The sequence below is a fragment of the Equus asinus genome, chromosome 2 (assembly GCF_041296235.1).
Source record: "Equus asinus isolate D_3611 breed Donkey chromosome 2, EquAss-T2T_v2, whole genome shotgun sequence".
Lineage (NCBI taxonomy): Eukaryota > Metazoa > Chordata > Mammalia > Perissodactyla > Equidae > Equus > Equus asinus.
In genome coordinates, this window is record NC_091791.1 from 139,808,041 (window position 1) to 139,829,953 (window position 21,913).

Genomic DNA, 21,913 nt, shown 5'->3' on the forward strand with positions numbered 1-21,913 from the left:
TAAGAATAACAATGATGTACAACTGAAATTTCACAAGGTTGTAAACTATCATAATCTTAATAAAAAAATCTATAAGCAAGTCTATTTAATAAATATTTTTAAGTCCTTACTATACATGGCACGTTGTATATTTTTGTGTTGAGATTTTGATACAGCATTTAACAGAAAACTATGCTTTATTTTAAAGTAAATTCTATACCGTATTTACTCAAATAAATAAGTGCTATCCTTGTATCATATATTTAATTTAAGGTCTGTATTTATTGTGATAGAGGACTGTATATGTTCTCCTGGCGAACGTTTTAGGGGGTCAGGATGCAGAAGAAGATATAATTCAATATTAAATGACCCTGGATATGCTATCACAGATTTAAGCTTAGGTACTAGGGGTAGAATAATTATTGGGAAAGACTCAGATGAGCAACATTTCTTTTCCTGAGGCCAGGAAGGTTCTCTAGACAAGAGAAGAATAGCCTGGCTAAGGTAGGTAGCCTCTTAGATGGACCTCAGTGATCCCCATCTCCTGGTATTCACACCTTGGTATAATCCCCTTCCTGTGAGTGTGGATTGGATTTATTTTTATTTATTTTTTGTTTTAAATTTTATTTTTTTAAGATTTTATTTTTTCCTTTTTTTCCCCAAAGCCCCCCGGTACATAGTTGTATATTCTTCGTTGTGGGTCCTTCTAGTTGTGGCACGTGGGACGCCTCCTCAGCGTGGCTTGATGAGCATTGCCATGTCTGCGCCCAGGATTCGAACCAAAGAAACACTGGGCTGCCTGCAGCGGAGCGCGCGAACTTAACCACTCGGCCACGGGGCCAGCCCTCGTGGATTGGATTTATTGATTCACTTCTAGTGAATAAAATATGACAGAAGTAATGAGATGTTACTTGCGAAATTAGAATAGAAAATACTGTGGCTTTCGTCATGGTGCTCCCTCATTTGTTCACTCTGAGGAAAGCCAGCTGCTATGATGTTCTGAGCTGCTTTATTGGGAGTCTTGTATGGCAAGGAACTGAAGGGAGCCTCTGGCCACAGCCAACGAGGAACTGGGGACCTCAGTCCAAACCTGTGAGGAACTGAATCCTGCCAACAATCACATGAGTCAGCTTGGAAGCAGACCCTCCTGAGTTGGGCCTAGAGATGAGACTGTAGCCCCGCTGCCAACCTGACTACAACCTCGTGAGAGACCTTGAGCCAGAGCCACTCAGCTCCACTGCGCCCAGATTCCTGACCTACAGACACTGTGAAATAATAAATGTTCATTGTTTTAAGCCTCTAAATTGTGGGGTGATATGATATGAAGCAATAGATATCTATATTTTTAGGAAAGTTTGTAAAAACAGAATCAGATATTTTTAAAAGGCTGAGTTTGAGTTTCTAAAGAAACATCTTTCGGTTTTAGATAACTAAATAAATCATCTCTTAAGAGTGCTGTTTTGTCTACCTTATCTAACCTTTTATCTGAAATTGGTCAACAATACTGTTTGGGTCAAAAATCATCCATTGAGAGTCTATTATGTATTTAGTAATGGGTTAAAACAAATATTAAGAAAAGTATATTTCTCTTAAAAACTAATAATTCGGTTGGGCAAACAACATATAGGAAACAGAGAATAAGATATTGATAAAGTATAATATAGTATAAAACATTATAAATGCCTTAAGTACCAAATGATTTTGAAAAGAGATATTGATAAAGCCTGCTGCACTCAGAAATATCCTTTGGAGAGGATAGCATCTAAACTGGATTCAGAAAAATGGGCAGAACTTGTCAAGGCAGTGAGGGAAAAAGTATTCTTTCAGGGAGAAAAAGTGATGGAAAAAGCACATTTAAGAAACATCAGGCCATATGGACAGCTTATAAGAAAGCTTATATATAAGATTTATGTTGCAAAGTGGTGGGAAATATGGCTGGATGAGTAAAATTGATCAGATCATAGAAAATCACAAATAATATGTAGATAAGTTTGGCTGTATGTAAAAGATTGTAAGGGATCTTTGTTTTTAAGTAGGCAAGTGAAGGATGAAATTGATGCTTTGGGAAGATACTGTTATGTAGTCTAATTTGGTGGGGGGGTGAAACAATAGAGTTTGCAATAAATCATGTTGTGAAGTATCAGTATACAGAGAGAGGAAAGAATTTCAAAGAAAGAATCCATAAGACTTTGCTGCTAGTGGGATATTCTAGACAAACAGAAATCAAGAAACAAAAACCTGAGAGCTACATTAGGCCAAAAAGTGGAAGAGAGGGTTCTGCTGTAGTTAGCTTATCCTAGGTGAGCATCAGGAAAAGAGGAGACATGGTTATCTCTGGGCAAAGTTAAAATGCTTCAACACTGACCTCCCTGTATAGTATTTATATTCAAAAGATAAATTATCTTTGTAAAAATCTGACAATACTGCCATTCCAACAACTATTTTCCTTACTATAATACTATGCTAGTCTCATCATCAAATGAACTATTTTGGATGGTTAAAGCCATACTATACATTCCAGGTTGTGTTGTGTTTTTTACATTTCTTCCTACCCATTTTCTGCCCTCTTCCTACACTTCTTTCCCACCTTATTTTATTAGACCTCCTAGCACTTCCTAGGTATCCTAGGTTGTCATGTTCCTTTTTCTATGCCAAAGCCCTCCAAAAAGCCATGTCCATGTTTGGCCCTCCTCGAATACTCTAGTAACAGAAATTTTCAAATTAAAATTCACTCCTCCTCTAACCTTTGCCAATCAAAATTCCCCTTCCCTGTGCTTCCTCAGCTAGGTGCTAGGAAGGCAATTAATGGTTTCTCTAACAATCTTTCTACTAGTGTTTGCTTATTAACTCAAAAGCATCTCTGGTTCCTCCAGAGAACTGGAGTAATCTCAAGAGGAGAACGTCCAAATAGCTTAGAAAATTAAACAATTTTTTCTGGCAAGATTGGCTTGAATAAAGATTGCTTTTGGTGAGGCGGAGTCTTCAGAATCTCTTTTCTCACATCACTCTTGCTCTCTCCCCCCAATCTCCCGTTAGGATTACAGTACTTTCATGCTGCGCCTAGTAGCTAAATTCTCTCAACCAGGAGTTCCAAACCTAAAATTAATTTTAATAATAAATTTTATTTAGCCCAGTATGTTAAAAGTATTATCATTTCAACATATAACCAATATAAAAAATTACTGATATTTTATATTGGGTTTTTTTTGCACTAAGTCTTTGAAATCCAGTATATATTTTACAGTTACATAATATCTTGATTCACACTGGCAACATTTCAAGTACTCAATAACCACATATGGCTAGTGGCTACTATACTGGACAGTGCAGGTTTAGGTGATTATGGTCATGATCTGAGAATAAAGAAAGTAGGGCAGACAGTGGTTGGATATGGAAGAAACGGATAGGAAATTGGGCTCAGAAATACATGTTCTCATCACTTAAATATATTAGGCATCCAAATATCTGTTGATATTTGACCATATCTGAACTACTATCACTATTTCCTAATTGAACTCAACCAGACCATCTTAAAAACTACATTTAACATGTTATTTACTCTACTTAAGAAATTATAATAGATTAGGTGGCCCACTATAGTAAATTCAAACTCCTCTGCCAGGCTCCCAAGACTCTTCAGTTTAGCAACAACCTACCTAATCCAATCTCCATTCCTGTAACCATACAAAATGCAGACTTACCAACTATAGTTAAAATGTACTCATTCATCATTCCTCCAAATATGCCTTACATATTTTCACCTCTGTCTTGAGCTTAAAGCAGTTCCCACCTAGCCCTGTAACATTCTTTCTACTTCTTTACAAGGGTTTAGACTCTAACTATACTTCAAAATCCAGTACAAGTCACATGTTCTCCAACAAGCTTTTTCCTAGTCCTCACCCACTTCTCATTACCCATTTGCAGCCAAACTTCTTCAAGGTTATCCACACTTGAGATCTCCTCCTACCCCCTAGATGCTCTTCAACTCACCACTCCATTTCCATCCCATCACTGTACTGACACTGTTTCTGTGAAGGTTATGACAACCTCCATGTTGCCAAATCCCGTGGACAGCATTCTTCAGTATTCAACACCCCTTCCTCCTTGTGACAGTCTCCTTCTCTTGGCTTTACTGCAGCACCCTCTCTTGCCTTTTCTCCTATCCTACTGGCTACTCCTTCCCTTACTTCTCTGTCCTCTTCCCCTTGCATTTCCCCCAAGAGGGAGAAAACTGATTCTTGGTGGGAAGGGGTGAAAATATCTTAGATATTATAATGGTTAGTGGCCTCAAAAGACCACAGTACATGAAGAAACATACACTATATCTGTGGCGCTAAAATTTCCTGGAGTGAGTAATTAAGACAAAAATGTACACAAAGGCTCCTTAGGGAGCAATAATGAAGAAAAGATTGAGAAAGACTTCTCTACCCAATCTCTGCATGCTGGGAAACTTCAGGAGATAATCCTGGACCCTCTTCTCTTCTCTCTTTATACTTTCTCTCTTAATGATCTCATCAACTTCCACAGATTTAAACATAATTTTCATACTGATGATTCATAAATTCTTATCTTGAATTTCAGTGTCCTTTGGAACTCACGGTCTCTCATCAGCAAAATCTTCCAGGTACTTTCTTCTCCTAATGGTCCCTTCACCTTCTTGCCTAAGTGAAATTGGCTCTACCTTGATGATACCGCAGCCCTCTCAAGTGACAGCTCTCTTCTCTCTCATACTTCTTTACCAGTGAGGTTGGAGGTGGAATAGATATCCACTTGCTTCTTATTGTCGTCACTCTCCTCCTCCTCCTTAAAATTCCTCAGTTTTAAAACTCATGCTATCACATAATACTACTCATTATCCACTCACCTCACTGCAGTCCTTTACCAGCTTCCACGTCAATCACCCTCATTCCTAGCTCACTCTCTCTCTCCAACACAAATCCTGCTGTAATTTTTGGAAATTTTAATACTCATACAGATGATCTATCCAATACCCTGGCCTTTCTGTTCCTTGACCTCTTTTCCAACAAAAATCTTATATTCTACCTTATCTCAGAAACTCATTCCCTATGGTCCTATGGCTTTGTCATTACCAAGCTCCAGAAATTCTTCAGCTCAATTAGGACCTGCAATCCACTAATCCCATTACATTTTCCTTCAACTTTTTATAGTCTCATTTCCTTTTTATGCAACTTAAATTCTATGGTCCATCATTATAATCACTGTCTATACACACCTTCAATTCTCTAGACTCTTTCTTCCACATACTCACTTGGCAAAAACCCAGCTCTAGTCAAATCCTCTTCCCCCATATTTAGCCTATACTCATGTGGCTGAATGTGACTGGAGAAATCATACCACCATACTGGTTGCTCTCACTAACCTCAGAGGTAATGCTCAGGAATCACACTGCATCTCCCCAATCACTTTCCCACTCCTCTAGATAATCATTTTATACCTTCCCAATTATCTTCAACAACTCCTCCTTCATTCTCACTCTCAGCTGATGCCCTGGTTTCCTATTTCACTGAGAAAATAAAAGCACTCAGAAGACCTTCTATAAGCTACCACAACCACATCTACTCATCTACCTGCATCTATTTTTAATACATTCTATCTTCTCTCTTATTGCTATGGATGAACTATCTGTACTTTCTAAGACAGTTCTTATAGTTGTCTAAAGTACTCTTTCCAATTCCTTTCCTCTAATTTTCTCTTTTTAAGAATAGCTTTAGTGAGACACAATTCACATACCATACAATTAATCCATTTAAAGTGTAAAATTCAATGTATTTAAAGCGTATTAACAGGATTGTGAAATCATCATCACAATCTAATTTTGAAACATTTTTGTCCCCCCCAAAAGAAATTCTGTACCCATTAGCAGTCAATCCCTATTTCTTCCCCTGTCCCCCATTTCTAAGTAACCACTAATCTACTTTTTGTCCCTATAAATTTGCCTATTCAGGACATTTCATATAAATGGAATCATACAATATGTGGTCTTTTCTGACTTGTCTTCTTTGACTTAGCATAATGTCTTTAAGTTTTATCCATATTATACCATGTATCAGTACATTCCTTTTTATGGCTGAATAATATTTCATGGTATGGATATACCACATTTTGTTTACCTGCCCATCAGTTGATGTACATTTGGGTTGTTTCCATTTTTTGGCTATTATGAATAATGCTGCTATGAACATTCCTGTACAACTTTTTGTGTCGACAGGTGTTTTTACTTCTCTTGGGTGAAATTGCAGGGTCATATGGTAATTCAATGTTTAACTTATTAAGGAACTTCCCAAAGTGGCTGTATTATGTTACATTCCTATTGGCTATGTATGAGGGTTTCCAATTTTGTCTTGTACCCACCCTAATCAGGTTTTCATTCCATGCACTTGCTGAGATTACCAATGACCTCCTTATGGCTCAATCAACAGTCAATTTTTAGTCTTCATCCTGATTGACCTATTATCAGCATTTGATCCAGCTAATCTCTCTCTTCATTGAAACTCTTCTTCATTTGATTCTAGGAAATCAGTCTCCTGGTTTTCTTCTACCTGGCTGAGCACAGCTGTTCTTCCTTCTTCCCCAATTTCTAATCCATGGCATGTCCCAAACTCAGTCCATTGATCTCTTGCCTTCTCTATCTACATTCATTCTCTTCATGACCTCACTAAGTCTAACTAACATTTATATGTTGCCTGCTCCAAATTTACAGCTAGATCTGCACTGTCCTATACATTAGCCAGTTGCTACATGTGGCTATATGAATTTAAATTAATTAAAATTAAATTTAATATTCAGTTCCTCAGTCATATTAGTTACATTTTAAGATCTCACGAGCCACATGCGGCTAGTGGTTACCAAATTGGATAGCATGGATTCAGAACATTTCCATCATCACAGAAAGACCTATTGTACAGTTCTGATCTAGACCTCTTCTCTAAACTCTAGATTTACATATCCAACTGCCTTCCTGATATCTCCACTTGGATGTCAAGAAATATCTCAAAACCAAAATCCTGATATTCCTCCATAAAACATGTTCCTTCCATTTTTTTTCCTGTTTCAGTTGATGTTACCTCTATCCTTCCAGTTGTTCAAGTCAAAAACCATGGGATGGGTCGGATATCAGCGTCATGGCCGAGTGAGCTTGCCCAGGACTCTCTCTCCTCCAACATACAACAAAAAGGAGCAACTATATTCCAACAACAACAGAAAATAATAATATCCTAATAGCACAGGAATCCTCGGAGACCCACAGCAGCTGAACAATGGAGGGCGGAGAGGCTGGAGGCCCCCTTGGAGGAGCTGGAAGTGGGTAAGAGAGATCTTCCCTCCCTCCCCTAAAGACTGGGATTGCTACTTGGGAGGCTCCGAGAGGGGAGGAGCAGCGGAGGGGTCCTGCATCTGCAGGACCACCCACGACTCCCACGGCTGTGCAGCCCAGATGGAAGCCCTCTAATGGGGGGGAAAGCTTCATGGGTTGACCTCAGCAAGCCAAGACCCCAGGAGAGCAGATAGCGAGAGCTGATTGGGAAACCGAGTCTGGGTGTGAGAGAAGGTGCCCCTCCCTCCCCCAACCCGTGCTGTGCGGGTGATCTGAGGTAAAGGCAGAGCACTCAGAATATGCGCTCTTGACCCCCATCTAGTGGTCACGGGCTGTAACTGCAACCGAAAAATAGCACCATGGGGAAGACCCGTCCTTTTTCCAGCATCCATCAATTCATCAAATCTCCAGACCAGAGGGAAAACAAGCACCCAGAATTATGCCCTGAGGACTCAGAAATAAGTAAACTAAATGAAAATGAATTTAGAATAGCTACAGTCAAAAAACTCAATGAGGTAAAGGAAAATATAGAGAAACAAGTCAATGAGTTCTGGAGTTACTTCACAAAAGAGATTGAAACTATAAAGAAGAATCAATCAGAAATACTAGAGATGAAAAATACAATGCGCAAGATAAAACAGAATATGGATTCCCTGAATGCCCATGTAGATGCCATAGAGGAGCAAATCAGCATAATCGAAGATAGACAGCTTGAATGTCTCCAGACAGAGGAAAAGAGAGAATTAAGAATAAAAAGGAATGAAGAAAATCTCTGAGAAATAGTTGACTCAATGAGGAAATGCAATATAAGAATAATTCGAATCCCCAAGGGGGACGAAAAGGAGAATGGAGCAGAAAGTGTGCTCAAAGGAATAATAGTAGAGAACTTCCCAAATCTAGAGAATGAGAGAGAAATATGTGTGGAGGAAGCTTTCGGGTCTCTTAGATATGTCAATGTAAAAAGACCTACTGCAAGGCATATAGTAGTAAAACTGGCAAAAGTGAATGACAAAGAAAGAATACTCGGCAGCAAGGCAGAAGAAAATAACCTACAAAGGAACCCCTATCAGACTTTCAGCAGATTTCTCTGCAGAAACCTTACAAGCTAGGAGAGATTGGAATGACATATTCAAAACTTTAAAAGATAACAATCTTCAGCCAAGAATACTCTATCCAGCAAAAATATCCTTTAGATATGAGGGAGAAATTAAATCTTTCCCAGACAAACAAAAGCTAAGGGACTTCGTAGCCACGAGACCGCCCCCCCCCACAAGAAATACTCAAGAAGGCCCTCATACCTGAAAAAAGAAAAAAAGGGAGAAAGGGGTCACAAAACACAGAATAAAGAGATAAGTAGATAGAATCAGAATAGGATAGCAAATATACAACTATAGCATTAGGATAAAGGGAAGGAAAACACCAAAAACAAAGACAATCTTATCACTTTAACCACAAACTCACAACACAAGTTGGAATAAGAGATGACAATAATAACTTAGGAGGGAAGGAGGAAAGGGACTGAATCAGTTCAGGCTAAGGAAATAAGAGGCCACCAGAAAATGGACTATGTTATACACAAGATTGTGAATACAAACTTCAGGGTAGCCACTAACCTTAAAAACAGAAGAGAGACACAAAAAATAAGTAAGGAAATAAGAAACTGCAGATGTCAATGGGTAGGCCAAGACACACAGGACAAGAAACAAAGGTAATGCAGGAAAAGCAGAAAATGAGTGACAGAATGACAGCATTAAGCCCTCATGCATCGATAATCACCCTCAATGTAAACAGATTGAACTCTCCAATAACAAGACACAGAGTGGCAAGATGGATTAAAGAACAAGATCCAACAATCTGTTGCCTCCAGGAAACACACCTCAGCTGCAACAACAAACACAGGCTCAGAGTGAAGGGGTGGGAGACGATAATCCAAGCTAATGGTAAACAAAAGAAAGCAGGTGTTGCAATACTTACATCAGACAAAGTAGATTTCAAGATAAGGCAGGTAAAGAGAGACATAGAGGATCAGTATATAATGATCAAAGGGACACTACATCAAGAAGAAATAATGCTTATAAGTATCTATGCACCTAACACAGGAGCACCAAAGTTCATAAAGCAACTATTAACAAACCTAAAAGAAGATATTAAAAATAACTCAATAATAGTAGGGAACCTCAACACCTCACTCACATCATTGGACAGATCATCCAGACAGAAAATCAACAAGGAAACAGTGGAATTAAATGAAAAGCTAAAACAGTTTGACTTAATAGACATATATAGAACACTCCATCCAAAAACAGCAGAATACACATTCTTCTCAAGTACACATGGAACATTCTCAAGGATAGACCATATGTTGGGAAACAAGGCAAGCCTCTATAAATTTTAAAAAACTGAAGTAATAGCAAGCATCTTCTCCAATCATAATACTATAAAGCTAGAAATTAATTACAAGAAAAAAGCTGAGAAAGGGACAAAGATGTGGAGACTAGACAATATGCTATTGAACAAGCAATGGATCATTGAAGAAATCAAAAAATATCTGGAGACAAATGAAAATAATAACATGTCATACCAACTCATATGGGATACAGCAAAAGCTGTATTAAGAGGGAAATTCATCGCAATACAAGCACACATTAACAAACAAGAAAAATCCCAAATAAGCAACCTCAAATTACACCTAACTGAATTAGAGAAAGAAGAACAAACAAAGCCCAAAGTCAGCAAAAGGAGAGAAATAATAAAAATCAGAGCAGAAATAAATGCTATTGAAACAAAAAAGGCAGTAGAAAGGATCAATGAAACAAAGAGCCAGTTTGTTGAGAAGATAAATAAAATTGACAAACCCCTAGCCAGTCTTATGAAGAAAAAAAGAGAGAAAGCTCAAATAAACAAAATCTGAAATGAAAGAGGAGAAATAACAACAGACTCTGCAGAAATACAATGGATTATAAGAGAATACTATGAAAAACTATATGCTAACAAAATGGATAACCTAGAGGAAATGGATAAATTCTTAGACTTTTACAATCTCCCAAAGCTAAGTCAAGAAGAAGCAGACAGTCTGAACAGACCAATCACAAGCAAGGAGATTGAAACAGCAATCAAAATCATCACAAAGAATAAAACCCCAGGACCAGATGGCTTTCCTGGGGAATTCTACCAAATTTTCAGAGGATTTAATACCTATACCTTTCAAGCTATTCCAAAAATTTAGGGAGGATGGAACACTTCCTAACATATTCTATGAGGCCAACATTAGGCTCATACCAAAGCCTGACAAGGACAACACGAAAAAGGAGAACTACAGGCCAATATCGCTGATGAACATAGATTTCAAAAATTCTCAACAAAATTTTGGCAACTCGAATTCAGCAATACATCAAAAGGATCATACATCATGATCAAGTGGGATTCATACCAGGGACTCAGGGATGGTTCAACATCCGCAAGTCAATCAACGTGATACACCATATCAACAAATTGAGGAATAAAAACCACATGATCATCTCAATAGATGCAGAGAAAGCATTTAACAAGATCCAACAGCCATTTATAATAAAAACTCTGAACAAAATGGGGATGGAAGGAAATTACCACAACATAAAAAAGGCCATATATGACAAACCCACAGCCAACATCATACTCAATGGGCAAAAACTGAGCGCCATCCCCCTGAAAACAGGAACGAGACAAGGATGCCCTCTATCACCACTCTTATTTAACATAGTACTGGAGGTTTTGGCCAGAGCAATTAGGCAAGAGAAAGGAATAAAAGGAATCCAAATAGGGAGGGAAGAAGTGAAACTCTCGCTGTTTGCAGATGACATGATCTTATATATAGAAAACCCCAAAGAATCCATTGGAAAACTTTTAGAAATAATCAACAACTACAGCAAAGTTGCAGGATATAAAATCAACTTACATAAATCAGTAGCATTTCTATACTCTAATGAACTAACAGAAAAAGAACTCAAGAACACAATACCATTCACAATTGCAACAAAAAAGAATAAAATACCTCGGGGTCCTTGGGGTGAATTTAACTAAGGAACTGAAGGACCTATACAACGAAAACTACAAGGCTTTCCTGAAAGAAATGGGGATGAGGACATAAAGAGATGGAAAGACATTCCATGTACATGGATTAGAAGAATAAACATAGTTAAAATGTCCATACTACCTAAAGCAATCTACAGATTCAATGCAATCCCAAAATCCCAATGACGTTCTTTACGGAAATAGAACAAAGAATCCTAAAATTCATATGGGGCAACAAAAGACCCTGAATTGCTAACGCAATCCTGAGTAAGAAGAACAAAGCCGGAGGCATCACAATCCCTGACTTCAAAACATACTACAAAGCTACAGTAATCAAAACAGCATGGTACTGGTACAAAAACAGGTGCACAGATCAATGGAACAGAATTGAAAGCCCAGAAATAAAACCACACATCTATGGACAGCTAATCTTCGATGAAGGAGCTGAGGGCCTACAATGGAGAAAAGAAAGTCTTTTCAACAAATGGTGCTGGGAAAACTGGAAAGCCACATGTAAAAGAATGAAAATTGACCATTCACAAAAATAAACTCTAAATGGATCAAAGACCTAAAGGTCAGACCTGAAACCATAAGGCTTCTAGAGGAAAATGTAGGCAGTACACTCTTTGACATCAGTATTAAAAGGATCTTTTCAGACACCATGTCTTCTCAGAGAAGGGGAACAACAGAAAGAATAAACAAATGGGACCTCATCAAACTAAAGAGCTTCTTCAAGGCAAGGGAAAACAGGATTGAAACAAAAGGACAACCCACTAATTGGGAAAAAATATTTGCAAGTCATATATCCGACAAAGGGTTAATCTCCATAATATATAAAGAACTCACACAACTCAACAACAAAAAATCAAACAACCTGATCAAAAAATGGGCAGGAGACATGAACAGACATTTCTCCAAAGAAGATATACGGACAGCCAATAGGTACATGAAAAGATGTTCATCATCACTGATCATCAGGGAGATGCAAATCAAAACTACACTAAGATATAACCTTACACCTGTTAGAATGGCAAAAATATCCAAAACAAAAAGTAACAAGTGTTGGAGAGGTTGTGGAGAAAAAGGATCCCTCATGTACTGCTGGTGGGAGTGCAAATCAGTGCAGCCACTATGGAAAACAGTATGGAGGCTTCTCAAAAAACTAAAAATAGAAATACCATATGACCCAGCCATGCCACTACTGCGTACCTATCCAAAGAACTTGAAATCAGGAATTCCAAAAGTCCCATGCATCCTTATGTTCATTGCAGCATTATTTACAATAGCTAAGACGTGGAAGCAACCTAAATGTCCATCAACAGATGATTGGATAAAGAAGATATGGTGTATAGATATACAATGGAATATTACTCAGCCATAAAAAAGAATAAAATCCTCCCATTTGCAACAACATGGATGGACCTTGAGGGAATTATGTTAAGTGAAATAAGCCAGATAGAGAAGTACAATCTCTGTACAACTCCACTCATATGAGGAATTTAAACATGTGGACAAAGAGAACAGATGAGGGGCTACCAGGGGAAAAGGGGCTGGGGGTTGGGCACAAAGGGTGAAGGGGTGCACCTACAACACGGCCGACAAACAATAATGTACAACTGAAATTTCACAAGATTGTGAACTATCATAAACTCAATAAAAAAAAAATAAAAATAAAATAACCACAAAAAAACAACCATGGGATGATCCTTGACTCCCCTCTCACTCTCACCCCACATTCAACTGATAAGCAAATTCTGGCAGCTCTATGTCCAGAACTGACCACAGTTTATAATCTCCACTTCTACTACCCTGTTTGAAGCCATGATCTTTTGCCAGTTGTAATAGCTTTCTAACCGATCTCTCTGCTTCTATCCTTACCCCCGCTCTAAGCTCTATTTTCAACATAAAAGCCAGAGAATTCTTGTTAAATTCAAAGTCAAATCATGTTAGTCCTCTGTTCAAAATCCTCTAATGGCTTCCCAGCTCACTCACAGCAAAAGTCAAAGTCGCTATAATAGCCTACTGGACCCTATATGATCTGACCCCATTACCTCTCTAATCTCATCTCCTACTACCTCCCCTTTGCACACTTTTTGGCAGTCAATTCTGGCTATTCCTCAAAAGCACCAAACATATTTCAGCTTTCCCCACAAAATATAATTTAGAAATCACAAACTTTAAGAATCACTAGGCTAGACTAAAAGAGCTATAAATAGAAATTCTATTTCCAGATATCTAGGTATTCAAAGTAATCTACCCATAACTATGAAGTTCCCTAGCCAGTGAACGAGATTACATAAAGAAAAGCATCTTCCAAAAGCTGCAATCTCAATTATTTAACTAAGCCTATATCTTACAAAAAATCAGTTAGTGGGGCTGGCCCCGTGGCCAAGGGGTTAAGTTCACTTTGGCGGCCCAGGGTTTCACCAGTTCAGATCCTGGATGCCGACATGGCACTGCTCATCAAGCCATGTCGAGGTGGCGTCCCACATGCCACAAGTAGAAGGACCCACAACTATATGCTCGGGGGCTTTGGGGAGAAAAAGGAACAATAAAATCTTAAAAAAAAAAAATCAGCTAGTTGTCTGGAATGTTGTAGACAAACTAATCAGTTGGCAAGATTTTTTTTAAATAAAAATTTAATTACTAAAAAAAGAGTAAGAATATGGATTAAGATTTCCTATTTGGTAATAGTATAAATATATAAATTCTTATTTGCTAAACTGTAAAAGACTACAGTGTGATGATATACAACTACCTGCTCTGTAAACAAGTTCTACTCAATGCAGCTGGTCTGCAAACTGTGTATTACTGGACTGTTTTGAAATAAGAAGCTTGCGTAAGAATGCAATTCAATACACTGCTTCCTTCATGAAGAAGATTTTGCTCTGGAAAAATTTCAGATGAACTAAACAATGTGCTTGCTAATGTAAATGTTTTACATTCTGGTACAAGCCCCTATCACACTCCAGGCTGGTTAACATTTCCTACACTGGCACAGGTCCATGAATCATACTTTGGGTAGCACTGCTCTAAATCATCTCCTGGGTCTTTAATTCAAGTCTACGTGATATTTTTTTAACACTTTCTACATGCGAGGTCAGAGTTTCTGTGCCATTTCCCATTCTGCAACTTATTGGAATTAATATGTATCTTGTTGTTTTCTAGATATCATCCAGTCTCCTGATTTATATTACAGAATTTTAATGCTGGTCTGAAAGAAGGCTTTAAAAAAAGAAAGAAAGAAGGCTTTAACATCTAAGAACAGTAGCAAACATAAGCATTTTTAATTAAGAGATTCAAAATTATAATTTTAAAATAGATTATATAATAGCACTTCAGAAAGGCAAGATTCAGCAATATATTAGCTTTGAAAAATTTGTTTTATTTTGAAAGAGATATAAAATCATCCACTTTTCAACACTAACCTAAATATTCCATCAGCTGTTCAGCAGTTATGATTTCCATCATCGGTGGAAGTTTCACCTGAAAAACAAAGTATTTTTTCTATAAAATCAAATGTTTTAGGTGACTAAAGTGTTTCTTCAGTCAGAAACACAAGTATGTATGCATATATAGGTATCTCTTATATGTATGCATTAACATTCACATTATTAAAATCTTTATAACTAATCTTTATAAAACATAAAATCAATCCTATCAAGATAAAATTTACGGGGTGATACAAGATCTCACAGAGACATTGAGAACTCTGTTTTCAAAGCCAAGTGCTATGCCTTTCACAACCCACCATGATTATCATTAGGCACCTGCAACAGCATCCTGCATGATAGAAAATGTGGTTAAAGGACAGGAAGAGGCACTAAATGTGTTGTGACAGGTCACCCACAGAGCAGTTTTACTGAGGACAAGCTTGAATACAGCTCAATATTCCATTACTTCAGTCCACCTTGGCCATTTTTATCGTTGAATGGCTACAATGAATACAGTAGTAAAATATTAGTCATTCACTGAAGAATTCAAACTGTATGATTCCACCTGTAAAGTTTGAAAACAGGCAAAAATTAGGGGCCGGCCCCGTGGCCGAGTGGTTAAGTTTGCACACTCTGCTTTGGCAACCCACGGTTTCGCCTGTTTGGATCCTGGGTGTGGACATGACACTGCTCATGAGGCCATACTGAGGTGGCGTCCCACATGCCACAACTAGAAGGACCCACAACTAAAATATACAACTATGTACTGGGGGGATTTGGGGAGAAAAAAAGCAGAAAAAAAAAAGAAGATTGGCAACAGTTGTTAGCTCAGGTGCCAATCTCTAAAAAAAAAAAAATTGGCAAAATTAAACTATATTGTTTAGAGCTACAAACTTGGTGCTAAAACTATAAAGAAAAGTAAGGAAATGGATACTATAAAACTCAGGATTATGGTTAGCCCCAGGGGTAAGGAGTTCTAGTTGGAAAGGGGCATATAAGAGGCTTCTGGGGTGCTGGCAATGCTCTATTTCTTTCTTTCTAATTTACTTTTAAAGATTTTATTCTTCCTTTTTCTCCCCAAAACCCCCCGTACATAGTTGTATAGTTTTAGTTGTGGGTCCTTCTAGTTGTGGCCTGTGGGATGCCATCCCAGCATGGCCTGATGAGCAATGCCATGTCCACGCCCAGGATCCGAACTGAAGAAACTCTGGGCCGCCGAAGCAGAGTGCGCGAACTTAACCACTCGGCAAGGGGGCCGGCCCCAATGCTCTATTTCTTGACTTGCATGGTAGTTCCACTGCTGTTTGCTTTATGATTTGTTAAACTGGACATATCTGTTTTATATACTTTTCTGTATGTATTATCTTTCACAATAAAAAAGTTAAAAGTAGATACATTATAATCATATTTAAGTTTGTAAAGTTAATTCAGCTGCAACACTAGTTTAAAATAATTTTTCAAATTAATTATCAGATTAGTTACAGAGATATTACAGCCGATAACTGTAAATATTTTAACAGACTTATTCAAAAGCATACTCCATGGCACATTCATAGAATAGGAGAAAAATAAATACTGTAGGATGGAAACTCAAACAAAGTAATTAATACATCAGTGATAGGAGAATAGCAACATAACATAAATCAGCAATTTCTCCAACAATTCCCCCAAGTGTTGAAGAAGGTGCTCTGGGTGTTTGTGTTACTAAATGTGGTAATCACATGTCACAATTTTCTGTTTGTTTTAATCAATAAATAAAATAAGATCTAAAAAAGATCCCTATAAAATAAAACAGTTTGAGACCCTTGGAGAGCATACATGACAGTTGATGCTTACGACTTAGTCATCAAGCAGATTTAACACTCAGTGAAAACCAAGAGATGCCATGGAGGTTTGGATCATTACCTGATTCTAAATTATTTTTACTTTCTTTGACATTTTTTTTGAAGTTTTAGGTTTACAGAAAAATTGAGCAGAAAGTACAGAGAGTTTCCACATATGATGTATTTTTTAATTGAAACTCATCAGCAATTTATGGTCCCCTGCTTGTTTTTCTAAGTAAAGTTTCATTGGAACACAGCCACTTTCATTTGTTTATATATTGTCTTTGGCTGCTTTTGCACTACAATAGCAGAGATGAATCTTTGCAACAGGGACCATATGGCCCAGAAGGCCTAAAATATTTATTATCTGATCCTTTACAGAAAGTTTGCTGATGCCTGCTTTAGATAATTGTAACTTACTATATAATATTTTATCAAGGTGCTTCAGTACCACTTTTGAAAGGTCTGCTATTTAACCCAGTAGTTTATATTCACTGTAAATGTTTATACTTTGAACAATTGTCAGACCAATCCAGAAGTCCCATTTACACCTAATAATGTTTCTTAAACAAAATAAGACCTACACATTCTTTTATTCCAGACAGATTCACTGCAGAAATGCATTCACCAGAAAATTCCAAAAACAAATAGCTTATTCTCTGCTTTGGTTAATGTAGTAGGCCTACAATAAAACTGTCAAAATAAGAAGCCAAGGGACTAACAAGTATATGTTTTTGGGAAATAACATTCTACAATCCTAGATTTCTACAAACAGATGATTTCAGGGTTTAGCCTTGAAATTTCCAAATAATAACTGTCTACCATGTCTTGCTTCAAACCTTTGAAATAGGAAATGACTACTTCTATACTGATTTTAGAAGTAGGACAACAAATACACAAATATTTTAAGCGACATTCGCAAGCATACTCAGTGGTATATTCGTTTCCTGAATCTTGGCCAATAAAATATTCTGGATGTTCACTAATACAAGGGACAAAAAGAGTGTAATAGTGAAGAAATGCTTGCCTCCCACTAATACTTCGGAGCCATCAACACATCTTAATTGTTTTTTAACCACAAAATGACCTTCCTGAAAGCTTGCTTCTCTTTTTGCTTTCCTCTACCACCATCACCCCAAAAGCAAGTGCCAAAGGTTTTGTTAATGATCCTAAAACTTTCACTCCTTTGTCTCTTTAGATTTTATTAAATAAGAAACAGGGCCCCGTGGCCGAGTGGTTAAGTTCGCACACTTCGCTTCGGCAGCCCAGGGTTTTGCCGGTTCAGATCCTGGGTGCAGACATGGCACTGCTCCTCAAACCATGCTGAGATGGCATCCCTCATGCCACAACTAGAAGGACCCAACCCACAATTAAAAATACACAACGATGTACCAGGGGCCTTTGTGAAAAAAAGGAAAAATAAAATCTTTAAAACAACAACAACAAAAAAAACCCAGAGGGGGCAGGGCCTGGCAGCCTAGTGGTTAAGTTCAGCGTGCTCCACTTTGGTGGCCTGGGTTCGGTTCCCAGGCGTGGACACACACCACTCATCTGTCAGTGGCCATGCTGTAGAGGCGGCTTGCAAACAAAAAGAGGAAGACTGGCAGTGGATGTTAGCTCAGGGTGAATCTTCCTCAGAAAAACAAAAACAAAAACCCAAAACCAACAACAGAAAAACCACACCAGGGTGGGCAGAGGCTGAAATGGAATGTTTGGCTCATCATCTGTTTTCCCATCTTTATAAGTAATAAACACACTTGCAAAACCTAAAAAGAGCTGTGTGCCTACTTCAGGAAAAAGGGAATATGAGAAAATTTGTGATTGTAACATTCCTACAAATCAGGAAATTAAAAACATAAAAGTAAAACCTAGTCAGAAGCAAGAAGAGATGTCTGTGAAAAGGGTACGAGAAAAGAAAAGCTATCAAGGAGGAAGGGAAAACTAGAGCAAAAACTCATTCCTGGCAAGAGGCTCACCCTCATGGTGCCTCACTCTGCAAGTGATAATGAGACAGATGGTAGGTCCACTTGAACTTCTTTGAATTTTCTGTTAATGGCCTTTTGCTCAGTTTGCTATTGAGTTTCCCATCTTTTTCTTTCTAATTTATAAAGGCTCTTTGTAAATTAAGAAATTAGCCTTAGACACATAATCTGGCAAATAGTTCCCTCAGCCTGTGGTGTATGTTTGATTTAGCTCCCAGTGAGTTTTTTGGGGGGTATGCGGGGACAGGGATCTTTTTGCCCCCCCCCCCTTTTTTCCCTACAGAATCAAATGTATCAATCCTAATTTGACTTGGAGTAGGAGATGGTCTCATATCCTACTAAGCAAACAGAGAGGGAAAAAATTTTCTACCCAAAAGGGTTAGGAGGAGCGGAGATGAGCTTATAGCATCTTAAATCAGAACAGTACATTCTTTCTTGTACTAAAATGCTATGTAATGATTACATATTACAATATTACATGTTCTGTATCACAATGTACAGTATAAATTATATACATATTTTTGAGTGTGTAGGCCTCAGAACCTATAACATATTTTCTATAAGAAAACAAAAGTATAACAAAGCAGGGACTCCCTCTATTATTAAAGTAATACCTTCATCAACATAAAAATATTAAGGCAGAAACTTTTAAAAATGTTTCATAATGCAAATAAATCTTACACAAAAGCAGAAAAATAATAGCATAGGGGCCGGCCCGGTGGCGCAGTGGTTAAGTATGCACATTCCACTTTGGCAGCCAGGGGTTCGCTGGTTCGGATCCCGGGTTCAGACATGGCTCCGCTTGGCAAGCCATGTTGTGGTAGGCTTCCCACACATAAAGTGGAGGAAGATGGGCACAGATGTTAGCTCAGGGCCAATCTTCCTCAGCAAAAAGAGGAGGATTGGCAGCAGATGTTAGCTCAGGGCTAATCTTCCTCAAAAGAAAAAAAAAGAAAAAGAAAAATAATAGCATAATGAACTTCCAGGTACCCATTACTCAACTTCAACATTTATAACCTAAGGCCAGTATCATCAGAAACTGAATTTTATATATCTTCTGACTTGTTGATTTTTATAAACACATATAATTAAATGGGTCACAGCCCTGAAATATACCTATAAATGGCATTGTTTTTGATAGATAAAATGAAAGAGAAAGGGAAAACTATAAAAAACACCAAATATAGTCTAAAGTAAAGAAGCAAAATAAAAATGTATTCCAAGACATAAATGAGGGTAAATTTACCTGGTGTCAGTAAAACAGAATTAGAAATTTGAGCTTGAATTAAATTTAATGAATAGATTTCCATCTTGATTTGTTGGATTATCACAGCTCGACTATTTTACAGATTATGAATGATCACCTACTCTCGACCAGTCCTAAACCAACTTTTAATTAAAACTCCAACAATTCCAACTTGGTACTTACCCTGTTTGATAATTTTATTTTATTTTTTAAATCTTTTTTAGAGATTGGCACCTGAGCTAACAGCTGTTGCCAATCTTTTTTTTTTTTCTGACCAAATCCCCTCAGTACACAGTTGTATATTCTAGTTGCAGATCCTTCCAGTTGTGGCATGTGGCACACCGCCTCAACATGGCCTAATGAGCGGTGCCATGTCCACACCCAGGGTCCGAACCCTGGGCCGTGGAAGTGGAGCATGCAAACTTAACCACTCAGCCACATGGCTGGCCCCTGTTTGATAATTTTAACTGTCACCTCTCATCCAGAACCAGGGCACTTCCTTTGAATCACCCAAATCCTCCCAGTATGTTCAATTTAGTGATTTTTCTCATTACTTCATCCTCCCCCCAAAGAGATGATCAACTGTTTCATTTTCAACTCTAATTCCATTGACTCTTCAGGAATCAACCCTTTAAAGCCCAATCCCCGATAACACTAACCAGCCATTCTTCCAGCTCCTATTTCCAGGTATAAGAGAAATACTAGGGAAAAACCAAAAACAAAGCAAAGTTGATAGGCTAAAAGTGTTTAAAGAATACCCCAATTTATCCATTACCACTTATTACTTTCTACTCATACATGAAATTCCTAGGCACAATCTCCAATGACATTAGAACTTCTTTAAAATACAATGTACTTTTCCTACAAAACCTTCCTCTGGATGCTTTATAACTTCTCTCCTTCTTAATTACTGACAAGTTTGATAGCTATTACTGATGAGGTCAATTGTTATTCTGCCAAAAAGGAGAACGAATCCTCAAGGCTTCACCTGCCTTTCCATCTGCCTCTCTATCTTAACATGACTTTGTCTCTGTATTTTCCTTGTCCCATTCCTTCCATTACTTCAGAAAATGAGATTGTTGTTCCTTTTCTCCTAGAGAACTTTTACCACCTATCCTGAGGAGCTCATATTATTCTGACTTTTCAGTGACCTTGTCCCCACATCGGTCCTTTTTGGCAAAATCTTTCTTACTCCATGAGCTCCTTGATGCTGTTGCATTTGACAGTGGTAACTGACCACTTTTTTATCACAGTCTCTCTCCCAGACTATCATGGCATTGTCCTATTTCTAGTTCTCATTCATATCTCAAATTGTGCCTCCAATAGTTTCTTTTACACTCTCTTGTTCTTAATGCTTAGCATTCCCCTCCCCTCACCAAGTTTAATCTTTATTCCTGTTTTCTCTATGTCTACTGGAGAACGGGGTGGAAGAGGGAGTGGGGAAATAGAGGGAGGATAGGGAGGATGTGTATGCTGGCAATTCGTAGTTTCTTACATATATTGGGATGGAAAAAAATTGAGAACTATTGCTCACCACTATCCATGGAGAATTCATTTATTCTCGTAGCTACCATACTTCTATCTATGCAGTAATTCCCCAATTCAATTTTCAATAATTTTGACCTCTTTTCTGAGACCCAGCCCATGCTTCTAAAGGCATATGAACATTTATATTTTTATGTCCCACTATCAACCATTTCCAACCGGACACAACCAAAGTTTGACATTAACTTTCCCATCTAAAGCACCTTCTCTATCTTTTGAATGAGCCAAGCAATCTCTACTACCCAGATTAGAAAAAGTGGTGTCATCTCCTTCATTTCCTATACCTAGTTAGTGATCAATTCATCATTTAGGCTGTGACATTATCCTCATCAAAAAGAAGGGGCAAAGAATTCCCCATCCAAAAGAACTATCCTCATCGATTCTTCCTGCTACACTCACAACAATCTTACCCCTAGCCTAATCTCAAATGAAAAGACCACTTTCATGTCATTCCTCTGTCCAGTAATTTATAATAGCTCCCTATCATCAGCTATATACAAAGTCTAAACAATCCTAGTGAT

At 37.9% G+C, this 21,913-nt stretch overlaps 1 protein-coding gene across 2 annotated transcripts in view; it reads right to left on the reverse strand.

The window, feature by feature from the left end:
• Positions 1–21,913, reverse strand: part of MINDY2 (MINDY lysine 48 deubiquitinase 2) — a 66,389-nt gene that overhangs the window by 38,887 nt on the left and 5,589 nt on the right. For both annotated transcript variants that reach the window (XM_044764807.2, XM_044764806.2), the window contains exon 2: positions 14,791–14,848. In XM_044764807.2, coding sequence (XP_044620742.2) covers positions 14,791–14,848 — 58 coding nt within the window. The remainder of the gene's footprint in view (positions 1–14,790; positions 14,849–21,913) is intronic.